At 44.2% G+C, this 19014-nt stretch overlaps 1 protein-coding gene across 5 annotated transcripts in view; it reads right to left on the bottom strand.

The window, feature by feature from the left end:
* The window catches only part of frem1a (Fras1 related extracellular matrix 1a), a 284482-nt gene that overhangs the window by 225229 nt on the left and 40239 nt on the right, over positions 1-19014 (bottom strand). For all 5 annotated transcript variants that reach the window (XM_048595363.1, XM_048595364.1, XM_048595362.1 and 2 more), the window contains exons 3-5: positions 10512-10606; positions 8278-8588; positions 3506-3684 (exon numbers count right to left, since the gene is read on the bottom strand). In XM_048595363.1, coding sequence (XP_048451320.1) covers positions 3506-3684; positions 8278-8588; positions 10512-10606 — 585 coding nt within the window. The remainder of the gene's footprint in view (positions 1-3505; positions 3685-8277; positions 8589-10511; positions 10607-19014) is intronic.

Raw genomic sequence — 19014 nt, forward strand, 5'->3', positions numbered from 1 at the left:
TCCCTGGACTGGTTTTTGGAACTGCTCACAATACTCCAACTATGGCATTAACCAGGGCTTTCATTGTCAAAGCATGACTGCTAGCCATTTGTAGTCACATCCTCCAGCTATGAAGGCGAGTGTTTGATTAACTTTTTGGATTATTTTCTGTACCTCATCTATCTGGCCCCCTCACCTCACTCACTCCCACTTCCTACCCCTCATAATCTCTAGCTTTTAGCTATTGCCCATTTAGAAACTATTCTGCTCTATTACAGATGATCTCACGTTTACCTACACTTAAATCTATTTGGCTTACTTTCTTCACATTCTCTGAATCTACTGATATGTTTGTATTTCATGCTTCCATTTACAATGGAAATTTCTTTATTCTTTCATGGGATGTAAGCATCACTGGGACAGCATTTGTTGCTCATCCTTAATTGCCCTTGACCTGCATAGCTTGCTCAACCATCGCAGAAGACAGTTAAGAGTCACCCACATTGTTGTGTATCTGGAGTCATATGTAGGCCAGACTGGATAAGGTTGGCAGATTATCCATCTCAATAGGATAATAGTGAAACAGATGGTTCGATACTTTCTTGCTTAACTTAAGAACAGTTTTTCTTTCAAATTACAGATTTATTAATAGAATTCAGCTTTCACCATTTGCTATGGTGGGATTTGAAACCATATCTCCAGAGCAACAGTCAGATTCTCTGGATTATTAATCCAGTGATATTACCACTACGCCACTACCTCCCCAGTGGCTAACTGTTGAGGTAAGTGAGTCGGAATCCTTTGACATCTCTGACTGTAACAGAGTTGGGGACGTTTTCATGGACTTCCAGACATCAGAAGTTTCAACGTAGTGGAGACAATAACCATATGGTAGGTGAAAACCTTCCAGTGTACATCTGATCTCCAACCATCCAGAAGCAAGAAGGTTTACACCAAGGTTTTCAACACCCAAATATTAATCACAGATTCTAGCAATTTCCTAATAACCGATATTAAGCTGTTTTCAACTTTGCTGGTTATCCTCTCACCTGCTTAAGTAACAAGTACCGTTTTACATCATTACCTTCCAGAACTACATTAAATTTAAGCAAATTCGCATCAGATTTAATAAGAATATGAGCGCTGTTAAACCATTAGCTAAATCTGGCTCATTGCTCAACACTGTGACTGTTAAAAATTCACCATAAAAGCTTTGTAATATGCTTGTCTAATCCAACATTTATGCAATCCATTCATATCTGCTGTCACAAGAACTATAATGCAATTGTCACTTCAATGGTAAATCATTTTCTGGTATTCTGTCCAATTTCATTCAGGAACACTAAGGCAACCTTATCATCTAACATTTTCCTGTAAGCCTTCTCACTAGGTATATTTATTGATTATCTTGATGCTATGACTCATAAACCATGTCAGACCCTCTATGGTGAATCTGCACCTGTACTTCATTCAAGTTTCTCTTTATATACCATGTCTTTGTATAAAGGATAATTTTTTGGACTATACATACTTCATTTCAAATTTTCACTCACAATTGGCAGATTTGGTGAGAAGATTAATGGGCGATGGCGGTGCCCAAATGTGTTGGACTGTAATCCAGTGATCAAGTCCAATTCTTTGGGACTTTTGAAGAAGGGTCACTGGACTCGAAACATTAACTCTGCTTTCTCTCCACAGATGCTTCCAGACCTACTGATTTTCTCCAGCAATTTCTGCTTTGGTTTCAGATCTTCAGCACCCACAGTTCTTTGTTTTAATTTTCTGGGGAAATGGATTGAAATCCCATCACAGCATATGGTGAACTTTTGAACTCTAAAAATCAAAAATGCTAAGCTAACCTAACAGCAATCATGGTGTGGAGCTGGAGGAACACAGCAGACCAGGCAGCATCAGAAGAGCAGGAAAGTTGACATTTCGGGTCGGGAACCTTCTTCAGAAATGGGGGCTTCTGATGAAGGTTCCCGACCCGAAATGTCAACTTTCCTGCTCCTCTGATGCTGCCTGGCCTGCTGTGTTCCTCCAGCTCCACACTGTGTTATCTCTGATTCCAGCATCGGCAGTTCTTACTATCTCTAAAAGCAATCATGCATTGTTGCAAACAAAAATCTGGTTCATTCATGTCCTAAGGAAATCTGCTGTCTTTATCCAGTCTGGCTTACATGCGACACCAGATCTACAGTAATGTGGTTGACTCTTAATTGCCCCTTGAAATGGTCCTAGCAAGCCTTTCAGTTCAAAGAACTATTAGAGATGGGTTATAAATGTTGGCCCAGCCAGTGATGCCCACATCGCATGAATCTGGGTTAAGCTAAGGAAAAGAGCTGACTTTTTCAATATTTACAACACTTTTTTATACTTTATATGGATACCTGTGCACTTATACACAAAAAGGTCTTAGTTGATACCTTTACAAGAAGAAATGGCACTTCACACTATTTAGAGACAGTAGGAACTGCCAATGCTGGAGTCTGAGATAACAAGGTGTAGAGCTGGATGAACACAGCAGGCCAAGCAGCATCAGAGGGGCAGGAAAGCTGACGTTTCAGGTCTGGACCCTTCTTCAGAAATGGGGGAGGGGAAGGGGATTCTGAAATAAGTAGAGAGAGAGGGGGAGGCGGATGGAAGATGGATAAAGGAGCAGATAGGTGGAGAGGAGACGGACAAGTCAAGGAGGCGGGGATGAGGCTGGTAGGTAGGAAGTGGGGGTGGGGGTTGAGGTGGGAGGAGTGGAGAGATGGGAGAAAGGACGGACAGGTTAGGGAGGTGGGGATGAGCTGGGCTGGTTTTGGGATGCAGTCGGGGGTGGGGAGATTTTGAAGCTTGTGAAGTCCACATTGATACCATTGGGCTGCAGGGTTCCCAAGCGAAATATAAGGTGCTGTTCCTGCAAACTTCTCCTTCAATTCCTCCCACTCCCTACAGACAAAGGGGGTGGCTATGGGTACCTGCATGGGCCCAAGCTATGCCTGCCTCTTTGTAGGATTCATGGAACAATCCCTCTTCCGAAGCTACGTTGGCCGTATCGCCCACCTTTTCCTCCGTTACATTGATGACTGTATCAGCGCTGCCTCGTGCTCCCACGAGGAGCTTGAACAGTTCACCCACTTCACTAACACCTTGCACCCCAACCTCAAGTTCACCTGGACCATCTCCGATACCTCTCTCTCCTTCCTGGACCTCTCTGTTTCCATCTCTGGCAACCACCTGGAAACCGATAGCCATTTCAAGCCTACCGACTCCCACAACTACCTAGAATACACTTCCTCTCACCCACCTTCCTGCAAAAATGCCATATCCTATTCCCAATTCCTTCGCCTCCACTGCATCTGCTCCTGAGTTGAGGCATTCTACTCCCGGACATCCCAGATGTCCTTGAAGCAGGCAATACGTGTAAAATAATTAACAAAATAATAACTCAGAACAAAGTTGCAAGTATCTTTCTTTCTGTGAAATGCTATATTCAGAAAAAAACATTATTAGTGAGTTTGCAGAAAACTAAATGTACCTTATACACATTTTTGCTTCTGCTGTCGACAAGTTCCAAGCTAATGGTGATAAAGTCGACATCGGGAGAAGGAGGACGGAGATGTTGGTAGTGAAGACCCAGTATCAGAAACTCTTCACAGTTCACTTCAAGAGTGTGAACCCCCTTCAAATCATCCTGGCTTGACTTCTGTCCCCATTCTAGTGCAAAATACAAATAGTCTGATAAATATATATAAAAATACGATGAATTTCATAACTTTCCTGCTTAACAGCTCTGAAAAATTCTTCCAGCCTATATCTTTTATTTGACAATATTGTTGCATAGCCATCAGATATAGCTGCACTGACCGAACACAGTATTAGAAGATGGCAAATTCAGGGTGCAAACTCTGGCTCCTTAGTCCAGTGCTCCAAATGTTGTTTTCTTTCCAAGATGGCACTCACAGCATAGAACATAGAAGTGTGCAGCACAGGAATGAGTCCTTCGGTTCCAAATATGACGCCAAATTAAACTAATCCCTTCTGCCTGCCCTTGGTCCATATCTATCCATTCCTTGCATATTCATGTGCTTATCTAAAAGTCCCTTAAACACCCCAATCATATCTGCCTCCTCCACCACCACCTCTGGTAGCTCATTCCAGACTCATATCACTCTGTGTAAAACATTTGCCCCTCACATCTCCTTTGAACTTGCCCCTGTCACCTTAAATGCATGCCCCCTATTTTTAGACATTTCAACTCTGGGAAAAAGGTGCTGACCGTCAACCTGATCTACGCATCTCATAATTTTATAGACGTCTATCAAGATACTCCTCAGCTTCCGCCGCTCCAGAGAGAACAACCTGAGATTTTCTAGCCCCTCTTTACAGATCAGACCCTCTAATCCAAGCAGAATCCTGGTAAACCTCTTCTGCATCCTCTCCAAAACCTTCACATCCTTCCTGTAATGTGGTAACCAGAATTGAACTCAGTGCTCTAAGTGTGGCCTAACTAAAGTCTTATAAAGCTGCAACATGACATCCTAAATGTTGTACTCAATTCCCCAACCAATAAAGACAAGCATGCCACGTACAACACAATGTGTAGCTGCAGGAACACAACAGGCCAGGCAGCATCAAAGGAGCAGGAAAGTTGACGTTTCAGGTTGGGACCCCTCTTCAGAAATGGGGAACGGGTAGCGATATGGGAAATAAATAGGGAGAGGAGGGATGGGGTTGGGGAAGGTAGGTGGGATGATGATAGGTGAGTGCAGGTAGGAAATGGTGGGGTTGGTCAGTAGGATGGGTGGGGCAGATAGGTGAGAGAGAAGATGGGCAGGTTGTGTCAGGTCAAGGAGGTGGGGATGAGAGGGAGGGTTGGACATGGGATGAGGCGAAGGTGGGGAGATTTTAAAACTGGTGAATATCTCTAAGCATGCCATGTGCCTTCTTTACTACCTTATCTAATTGTGTGGCCACTTTCAGGGAGCTAGGAACTTGAACCCCAAGATCCCGCTGTACATCAATGCTGCTCAAGATCTTGCTATTAACTGCATACTTTTCCTTAACATTTGATCTCCAAAAGTGTATCACCTCACATTTGCCCAGATTAAACTCCATCTGCCATTTCTCTGCCATATCTGCAACTGGTCTATATCCTGCCTCTATCCTTTGACAACCTTCTACACTATCCACAATTCCACAAATCTTTGTATCGTCAGCAAACTTACTAAACTACCCATCTACATTTTCATCCAAGTAATTTGTATATATCCCAAACAACAGAGGTCCCAGTACGTATCCCAGCGGAACACCACTAGTCATGGACCTCCACCCTGAAAAGCACCCTTCCGCCACTACTCACTGCCTTCTATGGGCAAGCCAAGTCTGAATCAATGTGGTCAGTCACCATGGATCCCATACATCTTAATCATCTAGATAAGTCTACCGTGAGGGACCTCGTCGAAAGCCTTACTAAAATCCATGTAAACAACATCCACTGCTCTACCCTCATCGATCACCTTTGTCATGCTTCCAGTGAGAGACTGCCAGGAAACATTTTGATGACAACATTAATACATATTTTGGAGTATTTCCAGTTAATGCTATCTCTTAAACATGGCACAATCATTAGCAGCAGCAAGGACCCCTATTGGTATTATTTAAAAGGATCATCAATAACATTAGAATGAATTGCTGACTGACTTCTACTGCAAATGATCAAGTTTTGAGTGGTTTCCTCACTTCTTTAAGTTAAAGATAGCAGTGTGGCACATGCTGAAAAACAGTGCTGACTTCAAAGATTCTTCATAGCCACTTGACCCAGACAAGGATGGAGCAACATGCATTTCCCATGGTCTATTGCATGATAGGAAGTAGATGTGACATAGAATTGGACAAGTTTCTGTAAGAGAGAGGTAGTGAAGGATAGGAATGATGGAGGCTGTATTGACCAGGATGTTCAAGGAGAAATCTGGTTGCCTGAGCACAGTGAATATAACATTTGCAATATGACTGTGACCAGGAACATTTACCCCTCAGCTCCTTCCAGGCTGGAACAGGCAGCAATTGCAATATCTCCGGTTTGTCATCCATTGTTAGATAAATTAAATGTCTGAACCTCTGTATTCTGGAAAAGAGCAGATAGAGTGAGCATTGAAGTCCATGAATACTCAATACAGGGTGGCATTGACAATATGTCTGTCAACATGTCAACACTGGAATGTATTACAATGTAGATGGGTTCCACTCCCTCCACATCCAACTGGTGTCAGACCACAGCAAGTCATGCACCTCAATGCTGGGAATCTGAAAGCATCTGTGATGCCTTCGCAAAGGCAGCTTGCAGTGGTACAGAGCGGGGCCAGGTAACATGAAAGATCTGACGGTTAGTGCCCTTCTCAACAGCAGCTAAACTGCCATATGACTTTAACAGTCTGCTCAGTGAACCACCCAACAGCTGAGCTTCTCCTTCCCCCAATAATTCTCAAGGATATTATGTGCTGACCATTGCTTGAAGGACTTGAGGTCAAAGGGTTTGTCTGAGAAAACTCCTCCACAGGGGAAGGTGGAATCACTTGGAACATTTCTGTGGCAACATAGCCAGGGACCGGTAGAACCTCAGTACGTAGTGACAGTTGGTGCCTATGTACCAAAGGTCTCTGCATAACTTAATCAGCTGCCCACAAAGGTGGCCATCAGGATAAAGGTGATGTTTGATACATTCTCCTGGCATCCTTGAGATATGTACATTGTGTCCCTGTGGACACAATCTACCTTTGACCTCTAGATGAAGTAGAAAATGCTAAGGTGGCCATTGTGGTGCAGATTTCTGGTATGCCTTCCTGGCACAGAGTAAAGGTGAGTAAATGGACACAGTTCATTGGCCTGCCATGATCTTATTGAATAGTAAAACTGGTTTGAGTAGCTCAATGGTTTCCTCTATTCCTAGTGTTTCTACCCAACAAGAAAACTTCACAAGGATCTTTTCTGCAGAAAGACAGAAGGCTGAGTGCTGACCATGCAGAAGTCTTAAAGATTATGAAAGCATTTTACACCTGTGGAGGTAGAAACAATGTTTCCACAAGAATGTCATTTGGGCTCCCCAAGAATGTTGTCAGCTACTTTTTCCAGGCAGGAGTTCAGTTCTGATTTGTGACATAATCATGATGGGAGGGTTAGTTCAGACAAAAGCAGCACAGCAGCCGCCTGGAAGCTTTGTGCACAGCTGTACTGGGATTTTTTTTATGGTTGCATCCCAGCTTTGCATTGGAAGAGTGTATTTTCTTGCTGTTCACAAACATTCCTTGGTGAACTGTAGTGGCTGAAGGACAGTTAATCTGTGCAGTTAATCCTGCACCAGCAAACGCCACCTCTGTCTGCAAGCCTCCATCATCATATCTATCCCAGCAAATATGCCATCAGCCATCTGTCGGCAGTCAACGTTGGAGCTTCTCCTTCTACTCCTGGTGCTGTTGGTGCTGCTTGCCATCTTGTTCGCCATCCAAGATCCAAGCTAAAACAGCAAGAGACTGAAATCTCTTCCTGACAGATCAGAACTCCAAACTGAAATCTGATGTACAAACCATCAAAGTGACCTCCAAAATGTTGAGCGTCTCCTGTAAAGCCATAAGGATAACTACTCAGAACAGGATATGCTGACTTACACACAATTAAATAAGCAACTATGCTGTGATGTTTCAGAAGTCATGAAAATTTTTGACAACTGTCCCTTCAGATCCTCAGTAGTAACCAAGGTGTCACTTTGGCTTCAATGGTACATTCTAGGAAATTCATGCACCACTGTGAACGTGATGCTAACAGATTGAACTTGTCAGATCCACTGATAATTTTCTTACTCACTGTCAGTTTTAGTGTTTTTAATCCCCTTCTTCCCCCAGTCTGACTTTCTCACCCCTGACCTTCCTCCCACCTTACTGGTTGGCCCTCTTTCATGAATGCAAATTCTACATAAGCTATCACACTCCCAAAAGCTCAGGACTTAGGATGGAAACAGGTTCAAATGAAGCATTCAAGAGGGTATTGAATGTTTTTTTCATGGTAATTGTGCACAGGGATGTGGAGAAAAGGCAGGAGATTGGCACTGGATAATCGAAAGGAATAGCTAATAGAGTCACAAAAAATGACTGGCCTCCTACTGCATTATATCACCTTCAGTGATTCTATGCTAAAATAAAGTCACCCTGTTTTAAACAAGAATTCTCAGCAAACTCTAATGTTTAAAGAAAAAGAATTTTTCATTTAAATTTTCCATCAGCTCAAATCATAATGCAAGAGAAAGTGTGGACTCACTGGATTTCTTCATAATTTGGAAGAAGCTATGGGGTTGGTCACCACGAGCTGGACCCTCTGGAGGCTGCCCCATGACAAGTTGCCCATATGCTGGAAGTAACATGTCTTGTGTAGTAACCTGTACAGTACAATCAAGGTTCATTGCCACATCATAGACAAATGTAAGCACATTCCTGTCTATTACATTAGAGAAACCATAAAACTCAGGGACTTCCAATGATGTTGAGCCCAGCTGGATGATGTTGCAGTCTGAATCAAGCAGATGAACCTTTAGAATGAATGTTTCTGTGAAGGTTTCTGTCTCTGTAAACCTGTATCATAAAGACAAAAGTGGGAAGTTATGAATGAAAACTGAAAAGAGCAGATTTAGAATGCTATTGAAATATATTGGAATGGCTAAATGATAATTTAGCACAATGTGAACTAACGATGATGTTTTACTGGCGACAGGAAAAATGACAATAGCCCAGGGTTCTTACAAAATTCTTCCCTCAGTGTGAACTCAGATTGATTTGGTTTCATTACCTGCAAAACTCACACCCAGTCTAGGCATACTTAACCTTATCATTCATTTATTTATTCATTCAAGGGAATGTGGGCATCATTTGTGAGGCCAGCATTTATTGCTCGTCCGAATGGACCTGGCGAAGATGGTGGGGTGCTGTATTCTTGAACCGCTGAAATCACTCAAATGTTGGATACCCACAGCACAGTTAGAAAGGGAATTTCACGATTTTGACCCAGGGAGAATGAAGGAATGGCAACAATAGAATTAAGTCTTGGTTGGTGTATCACTTAGAGAACTTTCAGGTTTACCTGGTGCCCTTGTCTTTCCAGTTGAAAGAGTCATGGGTTTGGAAGATGCTTTTGCAGGATCTTTGGCAACTTCTGCGATGCATCTTATAGATGGTACACACTGCTGCTACAGGGCATAGGTGGTAAAGGGATGCTTGTGGATGTGGTGCTAATCAAGTGGGCTGTTTTGTCTTGAATGGTGTCAAGTTTCTTGAGTGTTTTTGGAGTGGCACCCATCCAGGCAAGTGGAAAGTACACCATCATATTCCTGATTTGTGCTTTGTAGATGGTGGACAGCCTCTGGAGAGTCAGGAGGTGAGTTACATGCTGCAGAATTCCTAGCCTCTAATCCACTCTTGTCGCCATGATATTTATATGGCTGGTCCAGTTAATTTTCTGGCCAAGGGTAACTCCCAGGATGTCGATCGTGAGGGATTCAGTGATGAAAATGCCATTGAATGTCAAGGGGAAATAGTTAAATACCCTCATGTTGGAGATGCTCATTATCTGGATTTGTGTGTTGCGAGTGTTACTTGTCATTTATCAGCCTAAGACTGGCTACTGTCCAGGTCTTGCTTCATTTAGACAGGTATTTGCTTCAGTATCTGAGTCATCACAGATGGGGCTAAACATTGTGCAATTATTGGTGAGCATCCCAATTTCTGCACTGGGAGCTCTGAAGATGGGTCACTGGACTCGAAACAGTAACTCTGTTTTTCTCTCAACAGATGCTGCCGGATCTGTGTTTCTTCAGCACTCTCTGTCCCAGACACAAAAACATTATATGTAAGCTATGATTCTGTGAGTATGACTACATCAGGCTGTTGCTTGACTAGTCTGTGGCACATCTCTCCCAATTTTGGCACTAGACCTCAGAAGCTTTTACAGATTTTACAAGGCTGAGTTTGACATTGTCATTTCTGGTGCCCAGGTCAATACCAGGCTGTCCACTGGTTTCATTCCATGTGCTGGACGGTAGCCTTATATTCACACAGAAACTCAGAGGGAGTCAAAGGAGGAATTGTCTTCCTCACCCACATTTTCAGAGCTACACTGTCACATCCACAAGGTCTGTTCACTTGCCCATCCTCTCTCATGTTCAGGTAATAGTGGGTTATACAAATAAATTAACAGAGAGAAGGATAAACAACTTTATTGTTTATAAGGTGTAATTTCTACAATTCTGTGTTTGATTTTCCTCTTTTCTCCCCAACACCAATCGTAAAAAACACTGAGTGATGCTCATTGTCAGGCCTTTCCTCAGGCTCTTTGAAAATATGAGCATTTGAATTCAAAAATATTTTAAAATTCACTTGTGATATTGATACAAAGTCAAAACTTTCCAATCAATGCTATTTTTATTGTTCATCCAAAAGCCTCAGCTTAGTCTTCCTTATGAATAACCAAATCTTTTTTTCCCATTCCCATGTTCCAGTTACCTGTAGAGCCTCAGCATGACTTGATCCTCATCAAGGATTGGACAACCATTATGAGTATATTTCACTTCATTGGCTAGGAAATGGCAATCAAAAACCTGAAAGATATTACTCATGATAAGCATAAATGGATCTGAAATGATTTCAGTAAATTCAATTTAAAATAAAATTTTGTAGCCTCAAAGCGGTCAACCTGTAATGAAGTATAGAGTCCTTCAGTTTCCAAACATAAAATATGCCTGAATGATCATTCTATCAATTAACGTAAAATGATTCATGTAAAAAATAAACTCTTGCACACAGAGGGAGATAGTGGCCTATTGGCATTATAACTGGATCAGTAATCCAGAGGTCCAGGTGAATATTCGGTGGACATGGATATAATTCCCACAATGGCAGCAAATGGAATTTAAATTCAATTTAAAAGGTCCAGAATATAAAGCAAGTCTTAAGAATGATGGTCATGACAACTATCACTGTTGTAAAAACCCATCCAATCGCTAATGTCCTTTAGGGAAGGAAATTTGCTATCCTTACCAGGCCTGGTCTACACATGGCTCCAAACCCACAATGTAGTTTATCCTTAAGTGTTGCCTAAAACAGCCATTCATTCATAGAATCCCTACAATGTGGAAACAGGCCCTTCAACCCAACAAGTCCACACCAACCCTTGGAGGATCCCACCCAGACTCATTCCCCTATAACCCACACATCCCTGAACATTACGGGCAACTTATCATGGCCAATCCACTTAACCTGTACATCTTTGGACTGTTGGAGGAAACCAGAGCATCCGGAGGAAACCCACGCAGACACGGGGAGAATATGCAAACTCCACACAGACAGTCGCCCGAGATTGGATTTGAACCCGGGTCCCTGGCGCTGTGAGGCAGCAGTGCTAACCACTGAGCCATTGTGCTGCCCTCAGTTCCAAGTAATTAGGGATGCCCACATCCCGTGAAAGAATCAAAGAAAAACATTAAGATTGAAAGAAAGCAATAGATTGCATAACAATACGTCTACATTTCACAACACAGTTGTAGGTAGTTACTGAGCACCCAGGTCGAGATTCTCTGCTAATCTTTAGAATCTCATCAGGTTTAGAACCCACCAGGATTGTAGGGGTAACTTCAGGGAGAAAGAACCACCTGCAGAAAAGATTTCATTCACGATTTGCAGAAGTTGTAAATTCTTTGAATACTGAGAAAGAAATTTTGTTGAATCAGAGATAGTAGGAACTGCAGATGCTGGAGAATCCAAGACAACAAAGTGCAGGGCTGGATGAACACAGCAGGCCAAGCAGCATCTTCCCTCCCCACCCTTATCTGCTTTCCGGAGGGACCACTCTCTCCGTGACTCCCTTGTCCGCTCCACACTACCCTCCAGCTCCACCACACCCGGCACTTTTCCCTGCAACCGCAGGAAGTGCTACACCTGCCCCCATACCTCCTCCCTCACCCCCATCCCAGGCCCCAAGAAGACTTTCCACATCAAGCAGATGTTCACCTGCACATCTGCCAATGTGGTATACTGCATCCGCTGTACCCAGTGTGGCTTCCTCTACATCGGGGAAACCAAGCGGAGGTTTGGGGACCGCTTTGCAGAACACCTACACTCGGTTCGCAATAAACAACTGCACCTCCCAGTCGCGAACCATTTCAACTCCCCCTCCCATTCCTCAGACGACATGTCCATCCTGGGCCTCCTGCAGTGCCACAATGATGCCACCCGAAGGTTGCAGGAACAGCAACTCATATTCCGCTTGGGAACCCTGCAGCCCAATGGTATCAATGTGGATTTCACAAGTTTCAAAATCTCGCCTCCCCCTACCGCATCCCAAAACCAGTCCAGCTCGTCCCTGCCTCCCTAACCTGTTCTTCCTCCCACCTATCCCCTCCTCCCACCTCAAGCCGCACCTCCATCTCCTACCGACCAACCTCATCCCGCCCCCTTGACCTGTCCGTCCTCCCTGGACTGACCTATCCCCTTCTTAACTCCCCACCTACACTCACCTTTACTGGCTCCATCCCCGCCTCTTCGACCTGTTTGTTTCCTCTCCACCTATCCTCTCCTCTATCCATCTTCTATCCGCCTCCCACTCTCTCCCTATTTATTTCAGAACCCCCTCCCCCTCCCCCTTTTCTGATGAAGGGTCTAGGCCCGAAACGTCAGCCTCTCTGCTCCTATGATGCTGCTTGGCCTGCAGTGTTCATCCAGCCCTGCACCTTGTTGTCTAAGAAATTTTTGTTCTTGTGTGTAATCTGAAGCATTTTGCAAGAGTTTTTGGGAGATCCGCACAACTATCGATGAAATCAACATTTCTGGCATGTCTATAATTGACTTGCAGGATACCAAAGAACTGAAGTCGAATTGAAACACATCCAGACTTTTATTCTCTTCTGATTCCTGCTTTTTCTCATTTGTAAATTTCCAGTTCTGTAATCAATTACAAAAGCATAGCTCTCCTGTTGCTGCTCTAGTCTGAACGTAATGGAACTGGGTGAGGTTTAGGCCCAGTCCCAGCCTTGGTCTGGAGCTTCTGTCTGGCCTCGGAGGGCAGTGTATCTATTTGTCGCCAAGCATGGTCACTGGCATGGAATGAGGTCTCTGACTGCTAAGAATTCCCAAAACCCAAATCTAGCAGGTACAATTGCCAGGAGTCAACTGAAATCCAAACTTTGAGATCATCTCTTAGTTTTAACAGAGTTATAGCAAAAGATAGGACAGGTCCACCGGTTAAGATGTTAAACTGGAGCAGGACCAATTTTGTGGCCATTAGGCAGGATCTAGCAGTGGTTGATTGGGTGAGTCTGTTGAAGGAAAATGAATGACTGGCAAATGGGAGGCTTTTAAAGATATCAAGAGTCAAGGGACAGCAGGGACCTGTTAGGGTGAAGGGAAAAACTGGCAGGTTTAGGGATCCCTGGGGGACGAAGGATATTGAGGCTCTGGTCAGGAAAAAGAAGGCATACATTGGGTTTAAGCTATTGGGCTCAAGTGAATCCCTAGATGACTATAAAAAGCGTAGGAGCGCACTCAAGAGAGAAATCAGAAGAGCAAAAAGAGGGTATGAGATTGATCTGGCAGATAAAGTTAAATATAATCCCAAGAGGTTTAATAGCTATATTAAGAGTAAAATGGTGGGTAGGGAGAGAATAGATCCCCTTAAAGATCACCATGGCTTTCTATGAGCCTCAGGAGATGGGGGAGATTTTTAATGAATATTTCTCCTCAGTGTTTACTGAGGAGCGAACCATGGATGCTAGGGAAACAAGGAGACTGTTTTGGACTACATACACATTACCAGAGAGGAGGTGTTTGCATCCTTAAAGCACATTAAGGTGGATAAATCCCCTAGGCTTGATCAAGTCCACTCTTGAACATTGTGGGATGCTAGGGAAGAAATTGCAGAGGTCCTTACAGAGATTTTTGCTTCATCTTTAGCCAATGGTGAAGTTCTGTAAGACTGGAAGGTGGCTAATATTGTTCCATTAGAAAGGTAGCAAAGGCAAGTGAGCCTGACATCATTTGTAGGGAAATTATTGGAGAAAATACTGAGGGACAGGACCAACCAACGTTTGGACAGTCAAGTGCTGATTAAGGATAGTCAGCACGGATTTGGGCATGGTAAGTCATGTCTGACAAATCTTTTAGGTTTTTTCGAAGAGGTAATCAAGACGATAGATGAGGGTAGGGCAGTGAATGTTGTCCATGTGGACTTTAGTGAGGCCTTTGACAAGGTCCTGCACAACAGGCTAGTCATGAAGGTTAGGTCACATGGGATCCAGGAGAGCTACCTAATTGGATTCAAAATTGGCTCGATGGTAGGAAGCAGAGAGTGATGGTTAAAGGTTGTTTCTTGGACTGGAGACCTGTGACTAGTGGTGTGCCACAGGGGTCGCTGCTGGGACCTTTCTTATTTGTTATTTATAAATGATCTGGATGTGGAGGTACAAGGCATGATTAGTAATATTGCAGACGATACAAAATTAGGAAGTATCATTGATGGCGAGGAAGCTTATGAAAAATTACAGAGGGATCTTGATCAGGTGGGGAAGTGGGCTGACGATTGGCAAATGAAATTCAATCCAGATAAGTGTGACTTGTTGCACTTTGGAAAGTCAAACTAAGGTAGGACTTATACAGTAAATGATAAGGTCCTGAGGACTGTTGTGGAGCAGAGGGACTTGGGATTATAAGTACATAGTTCATTGAAAGTGGCATCACAGGTATTCAGGGTGGTGAAAAAGGCATTTAGCATGCTGGCCTTCATCAGTCGAGGCATTGAGTACAGGAGTTGGGATGTTATGTTACAGTTGTACAAGTCATTGGAGGATTGTGTACAGTTTTGGTTACCCTGTTATAGGAAAGACATAGTTAAACTGAAAAGTGTGCAAAGAAGATTTAGGAAGATGTTGTCAGGACTCATAGGCCTGAGTTATAGGGAGAGGTTGGCCAGGATAGGACTTTTAATCCTTGGAATGTAGGAGAATGAGGGGTGACCTTAGCAAGGTTTATAAAATCATGAGGGCCATAGATAAGGTGAATCACAAAGATCTTTTCCTTGGGGTGGTGAGTTCAAAGCTTGGGGGCATATTCTTAAAGTAAGAGGAGAAAGATTTAAAAGGGAACTGAGGGGCTACTTTTTACGCACAGACGGTGGTTTGTATGTAGAATGTACTATCAGAGGAAGTAGTAAATACAACATTTAAAAGACATTTGGACAGGTACTTGAATGAAGAACAGTTGCTGGAGACAGGCGGAAAAGTGAGAAACTACCTGCACAGTTCATGCAACATTCTACAATGATAGCAGTCAGAAATTCTTGAAGGGGCACCAAACAGTGTTTTTTCTGAAATGCCTGAAATTGAACTTTGAGGTCTGAACTTGCACACTCCATGCAGCTTCTTGCGTCACTAGTCAGCTGGCTTACTCGTCCCTTGGGGAGGGGCCTGGAGACAATGTGCAGTTCCCACACATCAGTCACTGATGTACTGTACAAGTGGTGAAGTTCTCAATGTTGATGGGAGCATTTCCTTTTTGCTCCCTTCCCTGAGGAATTGCACTGATGAAGATTTGAACATGATAAAAAGCAAACTTTGCAGCAGCCCTAAAGATACATCTTTAACAGCCAACTGAGCTGCTAAATTCAGGCTGACTCCCACTTGTAGTTTTTATGTATGTCCTTTTCTTTTAGTTAGGTTGGACTCTGTCAAATCAAACTGTCTCAGCAAAACATAACTTCTCCTTTCCATCTGCCTTAATGCAACATTTGAGCTCCTGGTCACTTTCCTTTTCACTCACCCCTCTTAAAAGACATACCATGTCATAGTGTCAGTCACCCTGCAGTCCTTCTCCTCATCCACATACTTAATAAGCACCTCTTACCTGTTGGGCAATGTCAAGGATTGAAGTTCCTCCATCAATACCTGCTGGATCCCCATATTGCCCGAATCAGTCATATCTTTCCAATTCTGATCATTGTCCAACTCTGAAGTTCTAACTAGCACAAGTCTCCTGGAATAAAACAAGTAGCTAATTCACTCCTCCTGGTGCTCTGCAATGGCTGCAACTCAGACTCGATCTTAGAAACTATGAGAAGAAGTTTTGCCGCAGATAAGGTTATACTGGAATGCACTGAATTCCACATATTCCCACAATGCTGCAGTCACAGCACTCCACCAGCCCTGCCGTATCTTTTATTTCTTTTGTTAGTTAATTAATTATTAATTTGCATAGCTGAAGTAAATACATCTTCGCGACAGAAGAACACTCATCCACTGGCAGCTGGAAAAAGATGTAAAAAGTGCCATGTCATTCCTGCCCACTTTCCTGATGAGTATGGAATTATGGCTGCAACAAATTCCCAACATGGCATTTGTCCCTTTTCACACTCTGGTCTCATTATCTCAACTGTGCACTTTCTCTCAATCTTTACCTAACAAAGGCCCATCGCTCTCAGACTTGAGAGTTTTAAGGTCTGACAGCATCTGTGAAGGAAAAAACAGAGTTAACGTTTCAGGTCTGGTGACCCTTCCTCAGAACTGATGGTGGCTGGGAAAGCGTCAGTTTACGTGCAGAAAAAAGGGGAGGAGGATGGGTAGAGAGTAGACGATAGGATAGAGCATAAAGAGAGAGAAGAGCAGTTGGACAGACAGAGTTGATAACAATCAGGTTGTTAATGGGGACTATTAGTGGCTAATAAAGGTAGTGTGTAATGGCAGGCTATGTGGTAATAAGGCCTGGTGTGTGGGGTAGGGGGCTGGGATATGGGAGAGTTTAGGCCCTAAAATTATTGAACTCGATATTGAGTCCGGAGGGCTGCAGGGTCCCCAACAGGAAAATGAGGTAATGTTCTTCTAGCTTGTGTTGAGCTTTGCTAGAACACTGCAGCAAGCCAGAGACAGGCATGTTGGTCAGAAAACAGGGCGGTGGTTAAAGTGGCAGGCAACGCGTAGTATAGGGTCTTTTTGCGAGCAAAACATAGATGTTCTGCGAAGTGGTCTACACTTCGTTTCCCCAATATAAAGGAGACCACATTGTGAATGCAGTAGACCAGATTCTGGGAAGTGCAGGTTAAGTGTTGCTTCACCTGGAAGATATGTTTGGGCCCTTGGATACTGGGGAGGGAGGAGGTAGATGGGCAGGTGTTGCACCTTCACCAGTTACAGGGGAAGGTGCCATAGGGCTGTGGATGGGTGTTTGGGGTGAAGGAAGTGTGGACCAGGGTGCCCAGGAGGGAACGATCCCTGCGGAAGGCAGACAAGTATCAAATGGACATAATGTTGTGGTTAAAAATACAAACTTGTCTTTTCCAAACCCACCAAATTTAATGTCCTTAAAATGATGTCCCTTTAAATTATTATTGTGAGGATTTTAATGTTGGATGTTGTACAAGGGAGGACATGTGTCTGGTGGAGGCATCTTGCTGGCGGTGGTGGAAATGGTGCATGATGACCTTCTGGATGTGGATGCTGGTGGGATGGTAGGTAAGGAGAAGGGGAACCCTATCGCTGTCGCAGGAGGGAGGAGAAGGGGTGAGGGCGGAAGTGCAGATGATGGGTTAGACCCGGTTGAGGGTCCTGTCGACCACGGAGCTGGGAATCCTCGGTTGAGGAAGAAGGTGGACATTTCGGAGGCTCCCTTGTTGAAGTTGGCCTCATCTGAACCTATATGACGGAGACGGAGCAACTGAGAGAATGGGATGGAGTCATTACAGGAAGGGGGGAAGTGGGGAAGTACAGGCCCTTAATGAATTTCGGGCACGACATGACACTGAACTCTTCTTCTGCCGTCTTCGCGTCCATGCTCATTTCTTTGGACAAGAGTCCTCTCACCGTCCCACAGACCCTTTCTCCCAATTCTAACACTCTCCCTCCACCTGGACCCCTTCTTCCAGCCTTTTACCTGCACTCGATCTGTTAATTGAGAACTGTCAATGTGACATTAGTTGCCTCAATTTCTCTGCCCCCTCACGAAATCCAACATATCTCCCTCCGAACTGACTGCACTCCATGCACTCAGATCTAACCCTGACTTTGTTATTAAGCCTGCCGATAAGGGTGGTGCTGTTGTAGCCTGGTGTACTGACCTGTACTTTGCAGAGGCTGAGCGCTAACTCTCAGATACCTCCTCTTACCTTCCCGTGGACCACGACCCCACCATGACACATCAAGGCATTATATCTACTATGGTAACTGATGTCATTTCATCCGGTGATCTACCCATCTCTGCTTCCAAGCTGATAGTGCCCCAGCCCCGCACAGCTCGCTTCTACCTCCTCATAAAAATCGACAAACACCCTCACCCCTTCTCTTCTCTCCTGCAACAGCGATAGGGTTCCCCTTGTCCTTACCTACCATCCCACCAGACTCCACATCCAGAAGATCATCAGGTGCCATTTTCACCACCTCCAGCAAGATGCCACCACCAGATACATATTCCCCTCCCCTCCCTTGTCTGCCTTCCGCAGGGACCATTCCCTCTGGGACACCCTGGTCCACACTTCCTTCACCCCCAACACCCCTCCATAGCCCTACGGCACCTTCCCCTGTAACCAGCGAAGGTGCAACATCTGCCCATTTACCTCCTTCCTCCCCAGTATCCAAGGGCCCAAACATACCTTCCAGGTGAAGCAACACTTCACCTGCACTTCCCAGAATCTAGTCTACTGCATTCGCTGCTCACAATGTGGTCTCCTCTACACTGGGGAAACGAAGCATAGACTAGGTGACCACTTCGCAGAACATCTACGTTCTGCTTGCAAAAAAGACCCTGAACTACAGATTGCCTGCCACTTTAACGCACCGCCCTGTTCCCAAAACAACATGTCTGTCTCTGGCTTGCTGCAGCGTTCTAGCAAAGTTCAATGCAAGCTAGAAGAATAACATCTCATTTTCCACTTGGGGACCTTGCAGCCCTCAATATTGCAGTCAATATCGAGTTCCATAAATTCTCCCATGTCCTAGCCCCTACCCCATGCACCAGGCCTTATTACCACATAGCC

This window comes from Rhincodon typus, chromosome 3, assembly GCF_021869965.1.
Source record: "Rhincodon typus isolate 14 chromosome 3, sRhiTyp1.1, whole genome shotgun sequence".
Taxonomy (NCBI): domain Eukaryota; kingdom Metazoa; phylum Chordata; class Chondrichthyes; order Orectolobiformes; family Rhincodontidae; genus Rhincodon; species Rhincodon typus.